Source organism: Gymnoscopelus braueri (assembly GCF_963280865.1).
Source record: "Gymnoscopelus braueri genome assembly, chromosome: 21".
Taxonomy (NCBI): domain Eukaryota; kingdom Metazoa; phylum Chordata; class Actinopteri; order Myctophiformes; family Myctophidae; genus Gymnoscopelus; species Gymnoscopelus braueri.
The window spans coordinates 36,780,700-36,796,043 of record NC_137623.1 but is presented as its reverse complement, the minus strand read 5'-3'; the positions used below and the strand labels follow the sequence as shown (position 1 = coordinate 36,796,043).

At 41.5% G+C, this 15,344-nt stretch overlaps 1 protein-coding gene across 1 annotated transcript; it reads left to right on the top strand.

The window, feature by feature from the left end:
• Nucleotides 1-7,924: 7,924 nt before the first annotated feature.
• Nucleotides 7,925-12,469, top strand: LOC308076983 (hepatic lectin-like; the record flags this gene model as incomplete). The annotated part of the gene is made up of 7 exons (XM_080417507.1): nt 7,925-8,009; nt 9,598-9,687; nt 10,419-10,532; nt 11,295-11,405; nt 11,522-11,655; nt 11,783-11,895; nt 12,304-12,469. The coding sequence occupies 7 exons, from the start codon at nt 7,925-7,927 to the stop codon at nt 12,467-12,469; spliced, it is 813 nt and encodes a 270-aa protein (XP_080273633.1).
• Nucleotides 12,470-15,344: the final 2,875 nt, after the last annotated feature.

The following is a 15,344-nucleotide window of genomic DNA, read 5'->3' as shown; positions in this document are numbered from 1 at the left end:
AGCCTACACTTTTGGGAACAAAGGCAACGTGATTGAGAGGTGATGACAAAATGTGTGAGACCTTGTTGGTAACATATTAATCAAGGTTATGTGATTGTGATGCACAGCAATCTGTATGATGTGTATTCAAACACTCTGAAAGTTTTCCAACCCAAAGTGGACAGAAAATAATTATTCTTTGGAAAAAATATATATAACACAGAAACACAACCTATGCTCTTTGGATATTCTGCTGTCTCATCAGCCAACGTTGTGCTCTTCGTACGTATATGAAAGGAAGATGAACCAATACATTTAAATGGAGGTATAAATGTAAACTGGGGCTGTGCTTGAGTAAGAAATTCTTAGTCCACTAATAGTCATAAAACATTGTCAGCTAATTGTTTTGATCGACAAAAATGTAACAATAATAATAATTTAATCTATAAAATAGTTTCCCCCTCATACCATCATGCAGAGAGACCAACCTTTTCAGTTGTGCCGATTAGAATCAGGTGTGAGATTAGAATTTTGAGAATGCCGAATTGAAACATGCAGGGCATTTCTTCCTCGGCCTAGTGGGATGTGCGTGCAAAGTTTCATGCCAATGGGACAATCGGTTCATGATTTGAGGCATTTTGTTCAAAACGGGCCACTCCTGCAAACTTTGGAAGCCAATCTTAGCCAATCAGGATGGAATATGAAAAATCTGACGAATCTGTCTTGATCACATGACTAAAGAGATATTGTGTATCGATTGGCGTAATGTTTGGACAAAAACAAAGGGTTTCTCAAAAAGTGGCTATGTTGTCATTCCATTCAAAAATGCAGGGTACTGGCCATTGATTTTTTTTTAGAGGGACAGTTCTTAGATCTTAAATTCTTAGGGGGACGAAATATCCAAAACTTGCATCTGAAGACATGTTAACAAGATGTGCTTATAATTGTTCAAGAAATAACCCAGCATGGACAAAAGCATAAAAAGGACTAATCAATAAACCCACCCTAGGAGTTTGGTGGACCTGAGCAAAATTCTGAAAACGATCCCAGCGGATGCACTAAATCACACACACACACACGCACGCACACACGCACGCACGCACTACTATAGGAAAAAAAATAACAGACATGAGATAATGAGATCATTCTCTCCTGTCACCATTAGAGATCATATTTAACTTCATTTGAGATACCTGTCACAGTCACAGTAAGTGTTCAGGCTAATGGCAACGTTTGTGAACATCCAGGTACCTGGAACAGATATGATCATTGCCCTTTCTTCCTGCTCATAAACCTTAGAAGAGTATGTCAGACGAAACATGGCAGAGATGGCTGAACAGGAGCAGACGTCACAGGAAGAAAGAAAGGCCAAGCTTTCAGTGTGTTCACAGGTTTCTTAATTAGCCGGAACAATTTCATTATGAGAGGCACCTGAGTACCACCTAGCAGTAGTAGGGTTCTCAGTCCCCGGCTTTTCTGGTGTGGGTGTGTGTGTGTGTGTGTGTGTGTGCGCGCGTGCATGCATGCGTGCGTGCGTGCGTGCGTGCGTGCGTGCGTGCGTGCGTGCGTGCGTGCGTGCGTGTGTATGCACGTGCACGTGTGAGAATGGCAGTACGGAGGTGAAGCGCCGGTGAACACTAATGTTGTTTATAAAACATCTCAACAACCACACCCGTTGTAACTACCATCATTAATGTAGGTGCAGATTTGAGATGCATTTGCCACTTCTGTGGACTATGTGCTTGATCACGATCATCAAGCTTGCATACAAGAAGGTACATTACATTACATTACAGTCATTTAGCAGACGCTTTTATCCAAAGCGACTTACAATAAGTGTATTCAACATAGGTAGGGAACGAAAACTACTAATCACCAGAAGTCTTTAGTGCATTTTCTGCAAAAACAAGCAACCAAGAGTATACCTAGCGCTAAGGTAAAAGTGCAATATATCAGCTACCTATTTCCTTAAACAGATGAGACAAAATAGCTAAATCAAATGAGCATGAGCTAAAACAAATAAGTGTATCGACTAAACATACTACTCACTGGTAGAATCTACCAACAGCCGACGCTACCTGACGGCCCCTCCCGTGAACAGCTACCGGGAAGAGAGGCAATAGACCCGGTAGCCTTGATACGAAGACAGTCATATTCTATGATCGATCACCGTCTTGATTCCAAGGCTATAGACCCGGCGGCCATCCAGCGGTATGGGCATCCCAAGTGAAATACGTAACAAACATACAGTATGTACTGCCAACACTTGCATTTGTTACTTACGTTTCCCCAGTATTATATTACGCATTCAAAAATGTCAAATGTATGTAGGCTATGTTAAGTGTTTGAAGTGACGTTTTCTCATGACAATAAAAATAAAGCTCCTTTGAATTGAATTGCGACGTGCGGCTGTGCGTGAACAGGGATGAATGGGCGTGCTCTCTCTCTCTCTCTCTCTATAGCTTTATTGGCATTAATGTAAACAGTTACAATATTACCAAATAGAACTCTCATACTGTATATACCTCTGTCTGTCTGTCTGTCTGTCTGTCTGTCTGTCTGTCTGTCTGTCTGTCTGTCTGTCTGTGTCTCTGTCTGTCTCTCTCTCTGTCTCTCTCACTGTGGAGCATCAGGTTTGCGCGCGACTGTTCTGGCCAAACCTGGCCACAGCGGCCTTCTGGTCAATCCATGTATGAGAATGCGCACAGACAATCCTTTTTTCCTATTTTCATTTTGCAGTCGAGACCAGGCTGGACTCAGAGACTCATGAAATATTCCCTTTAATTAGATAATGCCAGTTTTGGGATGGGGAATGGGATACATACAGTAACATAATTACATATATATAGATAAATAAATGAATAAATAACAATCATAAGGGGGGGGGGGGCTGATCATGTGGCCCTGCTTAGTGGCTGTGGCCCTAAGCAATGGCACCCCTTATGCCAGCGGCCGGCCCTGCAACTAAAAGTCTGGGTAAACAAAGATCTTTTCATTATTTAGTTAAACCAGACCCTATAGAATGGTTTCATTCTAATACCATGTTTTATACAGACTAATAAAGTGTGTTTTATTCTTAAAACAGTGTAGTACAAGTTATTATGCATCTACTGTATTTCTCACAATACAATGGATTTACATTTTAGTTTTAGGTATTTTATTTCATTCTATTTTCCATGAAAGTTTCTGAGTTATGATATCATTTCCTTAACAAATTTTCCTGTATTCTTTAGTTTTTCTTGTGTTCTTCCTTTTAGTCTGTTTCCTTCTTTCTCTTTAATATGAATCTCTTTGACCTGCATGTTTTGTATGAAAGGTGTTATACAAATAAGGTTGTGGTTGTTGTTGTTAATATTATTATTGTTATTTTCATGGCATTACAAATTCATGGAATTTATGACCAGTGGGATTTTGATCTGCAGAAAATGATGACTTGCTATAGGAACTATTTTATTTGTAAAAGGTTATCTAATGGTATCTAATGTAAGGCTTCATCATCTCTGTCGGGTGGAAACAAACATGTCCAAAACTGTTACTATTCAGGATTCAAATGTAAAAATAGCAAAAGTAGCAGATCTACAAGCTCGAAACATGTCGCTTCGCGCATCTGCTACTTTAGGTACTTTTGAGTGACACTGTAGTATGATCAAGTAAGGCACTAATTTACGGGAAAAATAAAACTGAAAAAGTTAGAAAATGGAGATAAGAGGTTTCTGCCCGACAGCAATGAAATGCCTTCTAAATCCGAACAGTTTTCTGAAAAACGTATGTTGCTATGTAGCTAAGATCTAAAATGACACAGATGCTTTCCCGGTTTTAATGGGTTAATTTAACTCTGAGAATGTAGTCTACAAATGTACCCAAATGGATCCATAACAGGCCAGTTGGTTACATTTGTACTAGCCTGATTATCAGACCGAAGCAGTCCACTCAGTGGAGTGGGCGGGGTCTATGGTCTGGAGCCAGGCTACTCTCAGGCCCTTTTTTCCACCAAAATAGCTGTCCCAATGTGTCAAATATGACCGGTCAAAGAAGAAATAATAATGAAATAAGAAGACAAAAATAAAACACAAACAATCGCTATTTAACCAATCAGCCGGTGAAAAACAAGAAATCAATACAGGTTTATGTCACAACACAAAATCTGTAATCATAAAAGGCTATGTAAAGGCCTGTTTGAATAGGTGAGTCTTTAAAAGTGTTTTAAAAAGGTCCAGAGGCTACAGTTTTTAGGTGGAAGGGGAGATAATTCCATAGCCTGGGGGCAAAACTAACAAAGGCTTGATCACCTTTAGTTTAGGATAATGACACCGCCATGCGCCACTTACTTTGGTTCCCAGTTCAGAGCAAGAAAAAATAAGTATTTTGTGGTTCCAGTTCCGTTGTTTATTCATACTGTATGTGCATCATGTTTATGGGAACAAACACATTGTTTGTGTGAGAACTAAGAGGAAGTACAAGTGAGGCCTTTTCCACTTCTAAATGTCATCTTCAACAGGATGTGTCCTAAGTAGGCCGAACGTTGTAGAGTTGGAACAGAGTTTCTAGCTAACAGTATGAAGGACTAGTTAGTGGCCAAAAAATAGGGGGAATAAATAATAATCGCCTCAGCGATCCCACAATCAGTCTCAGGCCCAAGGGCCCATGAACTACAACCACACATAACTTTTAAGTTCATGGGTAAAGAACATTGTTCATTATGTATTCAAATTATATTTTTGAGTACAGTGTCTCTGTACTCACCTGCTTATTATTATAATTAACCAACAATGTGCAATAATTTACCATATATTCCCTGGGTAAGTACTTAGTAATTATAGGGGACTGTGTTGGCGACTTTTCTCTAAAAGGAATATCTTGTTGCAAATACCTTGTTAAAATCAGAATCAGAATCAGTTTTATTGTCACATCACAGGTTTACAAGGTAAAAAAGTGGGTGAAATTCGTTTTTGTACATCATTCCCATCGCAACGTTAATTCCATAGAAAGAAGGGGGGGGGGGGGGGGGAGAAGAGGGGTGGGGGGCAAGTGGGAAGGAGATCAAAACAAGAGAACAACAGAAGGCCAGACAAGTTATCTACATATTTACAAAGTACCTGAGATAATAAAAACAAACTAAGGTGCCTGAGCATAGCAGCAATGTATGTATACTGTGCATGATATATACTTATACTGTGCATGATATACTTATGGACGTTAAGGTGCTTAGAGAAAAAAAAGAGCAAAAAAAAAAAAAAAAAAGATCAGTGCGTTATACATGGGATTAAGGTGCAAAAGGTCAGTGCGTGTCCACCTAGGGTGGACTGACCCTAGTATAATCCGCAAGTAGCTCCATGAGGGAGTGCAACAAAAAGTCATTTGTACCTGGTGTAGTCCACAGGTATGTCCGAGGGGGAGCTAAGTCCAAGTCATTTGTCCCTGGTATAATCCACAGGTGTGTTCAGGAAGAGCCAGAAAAAGTCTGCGACCAGCTGGACAGAAAAAAGTCTGCGACCAGCTGGACAGTGCCGCCTGTTGTCAGGCTGCTGAACAAGGCTTATGCCTCATTCAGCATTCTGACAACAGCCGGATTAAAACTGCACCAGAACCTGGTGGTGGAACTCTTGATACTGCGGTAGAGCCCCTTGCCCGGTCGCGGTCGTTGTAGGGGTTTGAACAGTTTGTGACTTGGGTGGAGCTTGTCCTTGATGATGCGCTTGGCTTTGACCACGCACCGCTTTTTGTACAGTTCCTGGAGCACTGGGAGCTCGTCTCCCATTATCCGCTCTGCCGATCGCACTACTCGCTGTAGGCTGATCTTTTCTCGGGCAGTGCAGTTCCCGTACCAGGCCGTGACACAGCCTGTTAGGATGCCTTCAACAGAACTGTTGTAATACAGCCTGAGGATGCGATGTCCTACTCCGAGCTTCTTCAGGCGGCGGAGCCAGTACAGTCGCTGCTGAGCCTTTTTCCTCACGTGTGTGGTATGCGTCTCCCATTTGAGGTCCTCCTCGATGTGTACTCCGAGGAACTTGAACTCGCTGACCCTTTCCACTACAGCACCGTCGATGAGGATGGACGCATGGTCTCTCCGCGGCCTCCTGAAGTCCACGATCAGTTCTTTGGTCTTGTCGACGTTAAGAGCGAGGTTGTTCTCCCGGCACCAGAGTGCCAGTGAGTTGATCTCCTCTCTATAGTCAGACTCGTCGTTGTTGACGATTCGGCCTATCACTGTCGTGTCGTCCGCGTACTTTATGATGGTGTTGGAGACGTGTGTGGCTATGCAGTCATACGTGTACAGGGAGTAGAGGAGAGGGCTCAGCACGCATCCCTGGGGTGCTCCGGTGTTGAGGGTCAGGGGGTCGGATGTGATGCTGCCCATTCTCACCACCTGATGTTGGTTGGACAAGAAGTCCTGTATCCAGTCGCACATGCTTGGGTGTAGCCCTAGGTCTCTGAGCTTTTTGTCAAGTATTGCTGGGACAATGGTGTTGAATGCTGAGCTTTAGTCCACGAACAGCATACGTACATATTTGTCCTTCAGCAGCTTGTTGTCCATGTGCGAGAGGACGGTGTGGAGAGCCATGGCAATAGCGTCGTCGGTGGATCTGTTTTTGCGGTATGCATACTGCCACGGATCCAGCGAGGCAGGTAGCGTGGAGCTGATGTATTCCCTCACCAGTTTCTCGAAGCACTTGCTGACGATCGGGGTGAGAGCGACAGGTCTCCAGTCGTTCAGGCATGTCACTTTGGCCTTTTTGGGAATGGGTACAATGGTTGACATTTTGAACCCTGCAGGGACCACAGCCTGGGAGAGGGAGAGGTTAAAGATGTCAGCGAAGACACCCGCCAGCTGGTCTGCCTTAAGGACCCGTCCTGGAATCCCATCAGGTCCGGCTGCCTTGTGGATGTTGACCCGTGCGAAGGCTGTACGCACTTGTCTCTCCGAGATGATTAGAGGGTTCTCCTCTGCTGGTGCTGCTGATGGCCCCGCTTGGCTGCCGCGGTTGGGGCTGATCTCAAACCGGCCGTAGAAAGTGTTCAGTTCGTTGGGGAGGGAGGCAGGCGGGTTCACCTCGCTTCTGGTTCTTGTTTTGCAGTCTGTCAAGGTGTGTACCGCCTGCCACGTGCTCCTGATGTCGCCATTGCTGAGTTGGTCTTGCATCTTTTTTGTGTAGGCCTTTTTCGCCTTCCTGATGGCGCTATTTAGGGCCGCGCGTGTCGTGTTGCGCGTTTCCACGTCGCCAGATTTGAAACCAGCATCCCGTTCTATGTCAGCTATGCACTTACTGATAAAGCCAGTGACTGAGTTCTTAAACATCCCCCAGTCAGTCTGGTAGAAGCAGGATTGTAGCATAGCGTCTGTGTCCTCAGACCAGATTCGGATTTCCTTCTCAACGACCAGCTCCCTTTTTAGCCTCTCTTTGTAGGCAGGTAGCAGCTGGATGGCGTAGTGGTCAGAGCTTCCTAGCGGTGGGCGGCGGAGAGCTTTGTATCCATCCTTGAAGGGCGTGTAGCAGTGGTCAAGAATATCGTCACCACGGGTACTGCAGGTGACATGCTGGTGGAATTTGGGAAAGACCTTTTTTAAGTCTGTCCGGTTGAAGTCGCCTAGGCAGATGGCTGCGCAGTCCGGGTGGCGATTTTCTTGTGCACTGATCGCCTGGTGTAATTCCCTCATAGCTGTGTCCTTATTAGCTCCAGGATGAATGTAAACAACGGCTACAATCACAATGCTGAAGTCGCGTGGTAGGTAGAAAGGACGGCAGGCTATGATTAAAAGTTCAAGGTCTGGTGAGCAGTGACTATCTAGGATTTTAACATCTTCTTATTTTTATTTTTTTTGGCACGTAGAGAGATAAAAGAAAGGCAATACTTCTCTTTTGTTCAGTGTGTTGTTGAAGAGCTGAACGCTGGACCGTATCGTTAAACACTTGTAAGATTCATTCAAGTCATAATCGTAGAAATGGCTGTGGCTTTTCATTCAGAAATCATTGAGATCCAAGAGAAAGATGATAATATCTATGATGATATTGAAAGCAAGACTACAAGTAAGACGCGCGAACGCTGGAAGCGAACGCAGCTCGAAAATATTGTGTATTTACGGACTTGTAATCCGTGTTATTTCACTGTGATGGGGAGGTGTGTGTGTGTGTGTGTGTGTGTGTGTGTGTGTGTGTGTGTGTGTGTGTGTGTGTGTGTGTGTGTGTGTGTGTGTGTGTGTGTGTGTGTGTGTGGTCTAAATTCCTGCACTCTGGCGCCCTCTACATAGGTACTGCATGGACACAGACAGACACACAGACACACAGACACACAGACAGAGACACACACACACAACCCGAGCAGGTTTACATAGTAAGCTCCACTTGGTCGGAGGCGCGGCTTCGCCGCGCCTCCTTCCGCGTTCGCAACAAAAGATGATACAATCTATGTGAATGTTGAGACCAAGACTACAGCTCAGCAGGAACATTCACAGAAGATGTTGCAGTCTGGTAAGATATGTTATTAATGATATCAAACATTAGATGTAAAAACTACTATGTATGGAAGCGAATAGATGCCATAATTAAAATGAAATGGCAAATTCGAAAATTCAATTGAAATAAGAGGAATGCTTTTTAATCTTCAGGAAATTAACACATTTTTTGAGATGCAATACAGTTAATCTACAGGTGGCTCATTCTATGACGTAATTAAAACGATAAATAATGATTTTTTTATTAATGATTTTTTGAGACAAAAATGAATATATAATACAATAGCATTTACATGTAATCTTCAGGTGTGCTCATTCTACGACAGAATTAAATGAATACATAAAAAGTTTGATTTAAAAAAATAAAATAATCCCGGCTAAATAATGGACAATATTGAAATGAAAAGGCTATTTTGATTATTATTATTTTTTAATAAGGCTAATGCTTTTTAATCTTAAACAAAGAAAAAACTATTTGAGACACAAATGAATATATAATTCACCTATGTTGAGGAGAGCTTGAACACCACAAACAATCCATTTCATTTCCAGGTGTGCTCATTCGATGACCGAATGAAAAAGCTAAAGAAAATGACATTGCTTTATTATTTTCAAATCCTACCCTGCGGAATAATAGTAGGATTTGAACATTATAAAGCAATGTAAATGCTATTGAATTATACATTCATTTGCGTCTCAAAAAATGTGTTTATTAGCTGAAGATTAAAAAGCATTTCTCTTATTTCATTTTCATTTTTTAATTAGCATTGTGCTTTTAATATTGTCCACTATTTAGCGGTTTTAAAATATAAAATCAAAATGATCTTTTATTTATCAATTACAATCTGTCATAGAATGAGCATATTTGGGAGATTAATTTAAAATTCTATAGCATTTTCATTTCAATAACGTCAAAAAAATCCCTTGACATCCTGAAGATTAAAAATCATTTCTAGTCTTATTTCAATTGAATTTTCGAATTTGCCATTTCATTTGAATTATGGCATCTATTCGCTTCCATAGGAGGGCTGCTGCCTGCTGTTTATCAACTGTCCAATCATGACTGTACACATAACGTTGAGCTGGTCTGAGCTCATGGTCTCGACCATGATACTGACATGAAATATTTTAATTGATCTCCCTCCGTCCTCTTTCATGTTCAGCCATAGGACAGTTCAAGCTGGTTGGAATGGGTGTTGGATTGCTTTGTGGTGTTCAAGCTCTCCTCAACATAGGTCTCAGACTCTCTCTGTGTAAGTCAAGTTTCATAACAGTGTATTATATTATAATGTTTTATCTTTTTTGATCCAACGTGTGTTTTATTTGAGCAATTATGATGCCCCATAAAATATATTAAAGGACAATTTTCAACCTATCTTCATATAATTGGACCTCACTAATGCTCATGATACAATGGCACTATTTATGTCTACTCACTGTGTCTCAGAGGAGGGCTGTGGACAGTTCAGAAACCCGTCTACCAGTGACATCATCGGTATGCAGGTTTGGTCATTTCAAACAAGATTTAAAACTTTGTATTTTATTTTTTATTAATACAAGAAGAATAACTTCTATATCAGCATGCTAACTTCCCAGGAAGAAAAAGGCTGTAGTGTATAGTTTGGTAGGCTGGTTTCTGAACTGTCCACAGCCCCACCAATGACACAAAGTGAGTAGACAGAAATGCTATCTTATAATGAACATAAGTGAGGACCAATTTTATGAAGATAAGGTTGAAAATGGTTGAAGTGCTCCTTTAGTAGTAGTAGTTGATACAGTAGTAGTACTAATAGTAGTTGTTGTAATATACTTACTAGTAGTATGAGCCTGTATGTTGTCTTGGCTTGCGTTGGCTACAACATACAGTATAAATTGCATGTGTGACTGGGCCTTTTCAGAGCAGCTACTACAACCTCATTAAGAGGTCACATCAGAACAAAGTTGTACATAAAACTCAGCAGTTTGTTGATTCTCATTCTTACAGATTCTGAACTGATTGAAGAGAAAAACAATCTGGTTAAAGACCTGGTCCAGTCCAAATTCAACAACCTGACCAAAGACCTGGACCTGGAGAGAGATGAGATGGGGAGGCTGTGTGGTCAGTGAGACATCACTGTTTTTATGCACTGTTATATCATGTTGTTCATGTTATTAATATGAGCAACAACATTAAAAACTTGCTGACTTTATTTTGTTAGAATTACTTGGATGGCAGATATTTGGCAGAGGTTGTTATTACATCTCTACTGAGGAGAAAACCTGGGAGGAGAGCAGACAATACTGTAGAAACAATCTCCTGGTCAAATATTACTCATCTCTGATCTCTAAGTGAAAGTTGCTCATTAAAATTTTTACTCAAAAAATCTGGGGAATCCCTCTAAAAGTATCCCTCTGTGGTGCATTGACAAAGTGTGGCGTTCCACATTGGCGAACTTTGACCGTGCGCCAAGCCGCCAACCAATAGATATAATAAGTAATTTTAGCAGTGCAGATTCTGTGCTATGTAGGGTTACTTACTCACCATGACTTATGATACTGGTATGTAGTAACAGAGAGAAAATTAATTGTTTTTAATTGATGAAAAGTTGTGATTTTTTCTTTTGAAATAATATATATTTTTTAAATGTAGGAAACGGAAAAAGATGGGCCCACTGTTTCGCCTACAGGCCTGAAAGACAAGATGTGAAATGGATGTGTCTGATGTCATAATTGGCTTGCGTTGGCTACAACACATACCGTATGAATTGCATGTGTAACTGTGCCTTCACAGAGTAGCTACTACAACCTTATTAAGGAGGCCAGATCAGAACAACGTCGTAAATAAAACTCATCAGTTTATTTTTGATTCTCATTCTTACAGATTCTGCACTAATTGAAGAGAAAAACAACCTGACCAAAGACCTGGACCATCTACAGTCCAGATACAACAACGTAACTGCAGAGAGAGATGAGCTGGAAATGAGGCTGTGTGGTCAGTGAGACATCACTGTTTTTATGCACTTCTATATCATGTTGTTCATCATTTGTTATTAATATGAGCAAAAAAACTAAAACTAAAAAAAATCACTTGCTGACTTATTTTCTTAGAATTACTTGGATGGCAGATATTTGGCAGCGGTTGTTATTACATCTCTACTGAGAAGAAAACCTGGGAGGAGAGCAGACAATACTGTAGAGACAAACAATCTGACCTGATCATCATAAACAGCAAAGAAAAACAGGTATGATGTGCGTGTGCGTGTGCGTGTGCGTGTGCGTGTGCGTGTGCGTGTGCGTGTGCGTCTGTGTGTGCGTGCGCCACACTATTGTACAGTGTATACTTCAGTAACCAGCAGCTTTTCTGTCCAGGACTTTGTTAACAGAACTGCTAATACAGGCCAGATCATGTGGCTGGGTTTGACTGACAGAGAGGAGGAAGGAGTGTGGAAATGGGTAGATGGAACACCACTCACCACACCAATGTAAGACTTTACCTTCATTCTGCTCTTCTTCATTTCAACTAACATTTTAACAGTGGTGGAAAGTAACCAAGTACATTTACTCAAGTCAGGGGCGGACTGGCCATTTGGCGTACCGTGCAAATGCCCGGTGGGCCGCTGGGCCATTTAAAAAAAAAAATGTATGACAATACTTTTGTACTTTTACTTGAAAAGATTGAATTTTCTATTTGTAAAGTATTTGTACAACGTGGTATTGCTACTTTTTCCACCACTGCATTTTAACTACAGTAGCCTACATTTCACAAATGCATTCTTTGCCATTGTAAATGGTATTACATGTTTCCTTTGAAAAACAAAAGTTTTAGAGTAGAAAAACTATCCTCGTAATAGTATTGTAATGAATTACAGTACAAGTTCCTACTTCTCCAGGTACTGGCGCACTGGTGAACCTAATAACCTTGGAGTAGAAGAAGACTGTGCTGTGTTTTATAAAGGGGCTTATAATGATGGACCAAACCCAGGATACGATGTTGGATGGAACGATGCATCATGTTCCAAGTACTCTTTCCGTTGGATGTGTGAAAGAGTTCTGTAGTAAAATCAAGGGTGCAGCGTTGGCTGAAGGTTAGAGGAGCGAGTTTGTAACCGAAAGGTTCTCGGTTTGATTCCCCTGACTGGTAGAAAAAGAATATATATACAAATCTGGGTGGGGAAGTGATGGTCACCACTACAACTTGCAACCTGACGCGACACTGCCCATTCAACAGCAGATTTTTTTTTTTTTCATTCAACGGCAACACTTACAGCCACTGACGTCGGTGCAGTGGAGAGCTACCTTTAGACTGTGGTTGTATTGGTCAGCTCCCAGATTTTAATGTGCGTGTTTGTTTGTGTGAATGTGAAGCAGGGCATTCCTGAAAAAGAAAGTTTGTTTTCAGCTAACATCCCCCGGGTAAATAAAAGTAAAAAAAAAAGATATATTGATTGATTGATTGATGTAGTTTATTTAGAAAGACATGAGAATAGTACATGACAGTACATAACAGTACATGGAAGTACAAATTCACAATACAAGGTCTACTAAACTGGAAACCCTCATTAAGCATTACGCTTGTTTAAGATGAGGACCCCATGCACACAAATCATGATGAAATATAAGAGGCAGGCAGATATACACACTACTATACAGAATGTCATACAATCAGCTTTCAGGTTACTGGTATGACGAGAGAAAAATATATATATATATATATACAAAAGAGGAAAATGAAGGAGGGGGGGGGGGTAGGGAGGGGTAGGTTAAGACTTAGACAGGGGCCATTTTCGAATTGCAGCCTCCTGAAGGTGTATCTTTAGGGCAGTTTTGAAAGTGAGTAGGGTTTTACACTCCTTTACTCCTTTTGGTAGGGCATTCCACATTTTTGATGAATAGCATGAGAATGAGTTCATACCCTTAGTTGAGCCAAATCTGTGTTGAACATGATCAGTGGAGCTGCCTCTGGTGTTATGATCATGGACTTCATTAACATTTTTGAAGTATTTTGACAAATACAGGGGGATCCCAATGTTGTGGTGTATCTTGAAGACCAGGCCCATAGCAAGTTGCTGTACTCTGTCCTCAACCCTAAGCCATCCAATCCTAGCAAAATGAGCAGGGGTTAGATGGGTTCTGTGATTGAGGCCAAGAAGTAGCCTTACAAGTTTGTTTTGGGATGTTTGGAGCCTTGTTTTTAAGGCCTTGGAGGTGTTGTGATACCATGAAGTGCATGCATAATCATAATGACCTTGAATGAGGGCCCCTGCAAGAATCTTCAGAGTATTCTTACTGACTAGGCGATCAATCCTCCACAAATAGCGTGTTGTTCGGTTGACATTTTTGATCACTTTTTCGGCGTTTTTGTTACCAGAGAGGTTTGCCTCCAAGATGGAGCCCAGGTAGGTAATTTCATCCTTTCTTTTGATGACATTATCACCCACTTTGATCGTGAAACTCTCTGCCTTGCTAAGGTTAGGACTGGACCCAAAGAGGATGGATTCAGTTTTACCCAGGTGTAATGAAAGTTTGTTGTCAGTGAGCCAGATGCAGATCTTGTTGAGTTCGGAGCTGAGAGTTTTCTCAACCTGCAGCCTGTCCCTGTCCGAGACTAGCAGGGCCGAGTCATCTGCGAACAGGAACAGCTTGCAGTCGCAGGCCGATGACATGTCATTCACATATATCAGGAACAGTAAAGGTCCTAGTATACTTCCTTGTGGGACACCACAAGTCACAGGGAGGGGGGGGGACTGGGTGCCGTTTACTTCCACCACTTGCTCCCTCCCTTCCAGGTAGGATCTCATCCAGTTCACTGATGTATCATCAAAACCTATTGCTTTGAGCTTATTGATCATAATTGGGTGATTGACGGTGTCAAAGGCCTTTTGGAGGTCCAGCATGACCATGCCGCAATATTTGCCCTTGTCGACATCTTGTTTGATAGAGTCGTTCAAATAGAGAAGGCATGTGTCAGTGGAGTGGTTTGTTCTGAAACCAGATTGGAATTTGTAAATTAGATTTTTTTCGGCAAGATACTTATCGACCTGTTCATAGACTATTTTTTCCATGACTTTCGAGATGGTGCTAAGAATAGAAATAGGGCGGTAGTTGCCAGGGTCTAATTTGTTTCCTTTTTTGTACAGAGGGGTCACCCTTGCTTTTTTGAAATCGTTAGGGACCCGTCCCTGTATGATGGAGAGGTTTATTATGTGGGTAATGATTGGAGCAATGGAGGCGGCCGAGTCTTTTAGAAATTTGGCGGGGATATTGTCGAGGCCTGTGGCTTTGTGTTGATGAAGAGCACTCAATTTTTTAAACACCTCTTCTGTTTCCACAGGGGAGAGTTTATGGTAGTTTATGTGTTTGCTTTGGTTTGTCTGCCTTGGAATTCTACCCAACATACACTGTTTCATTTAGTTCAAGCAGAACCTATACAGTATGTAAAACATATATCTGAAAAAAAGAAAATCCAATGAATATGCTATTCTTTTGTTAAAACCTGCAGTTTTAATCTTTGGTGAGTGGTGACAATCTGAATCTTTGGTCTTTGATGTTACTGACAGCATGTTCAGTTACTACTGTAATCTAGGGGTACACTGAGGTCGTGACCCAACAGAGTTGATGTGTCAGTGGTGGAAAGTAACAAAGTACATATACTCAGGTACTCAAGTACAATTTTGAGGTGCTTTTACTGTACTTGAGTGTTTTTTTTAATACTTTATACTTCAATAAATAAAAAGCTTATTTAATTCCCCGTACAATCAGGCACATGAACGAACTGACAAGGACTAGAATGAACCAGGAAAGGGAAACGCTAACACCCCCATCCCTCACACCTCTCCCCTCTCCTGTCCTTTTCTTGCACTCTAATATTGTTGAACTGTTCCCACCTGATCTGCTGTATAGAACTGTAGTTGTTTTATAGTTAAGGGCAGCT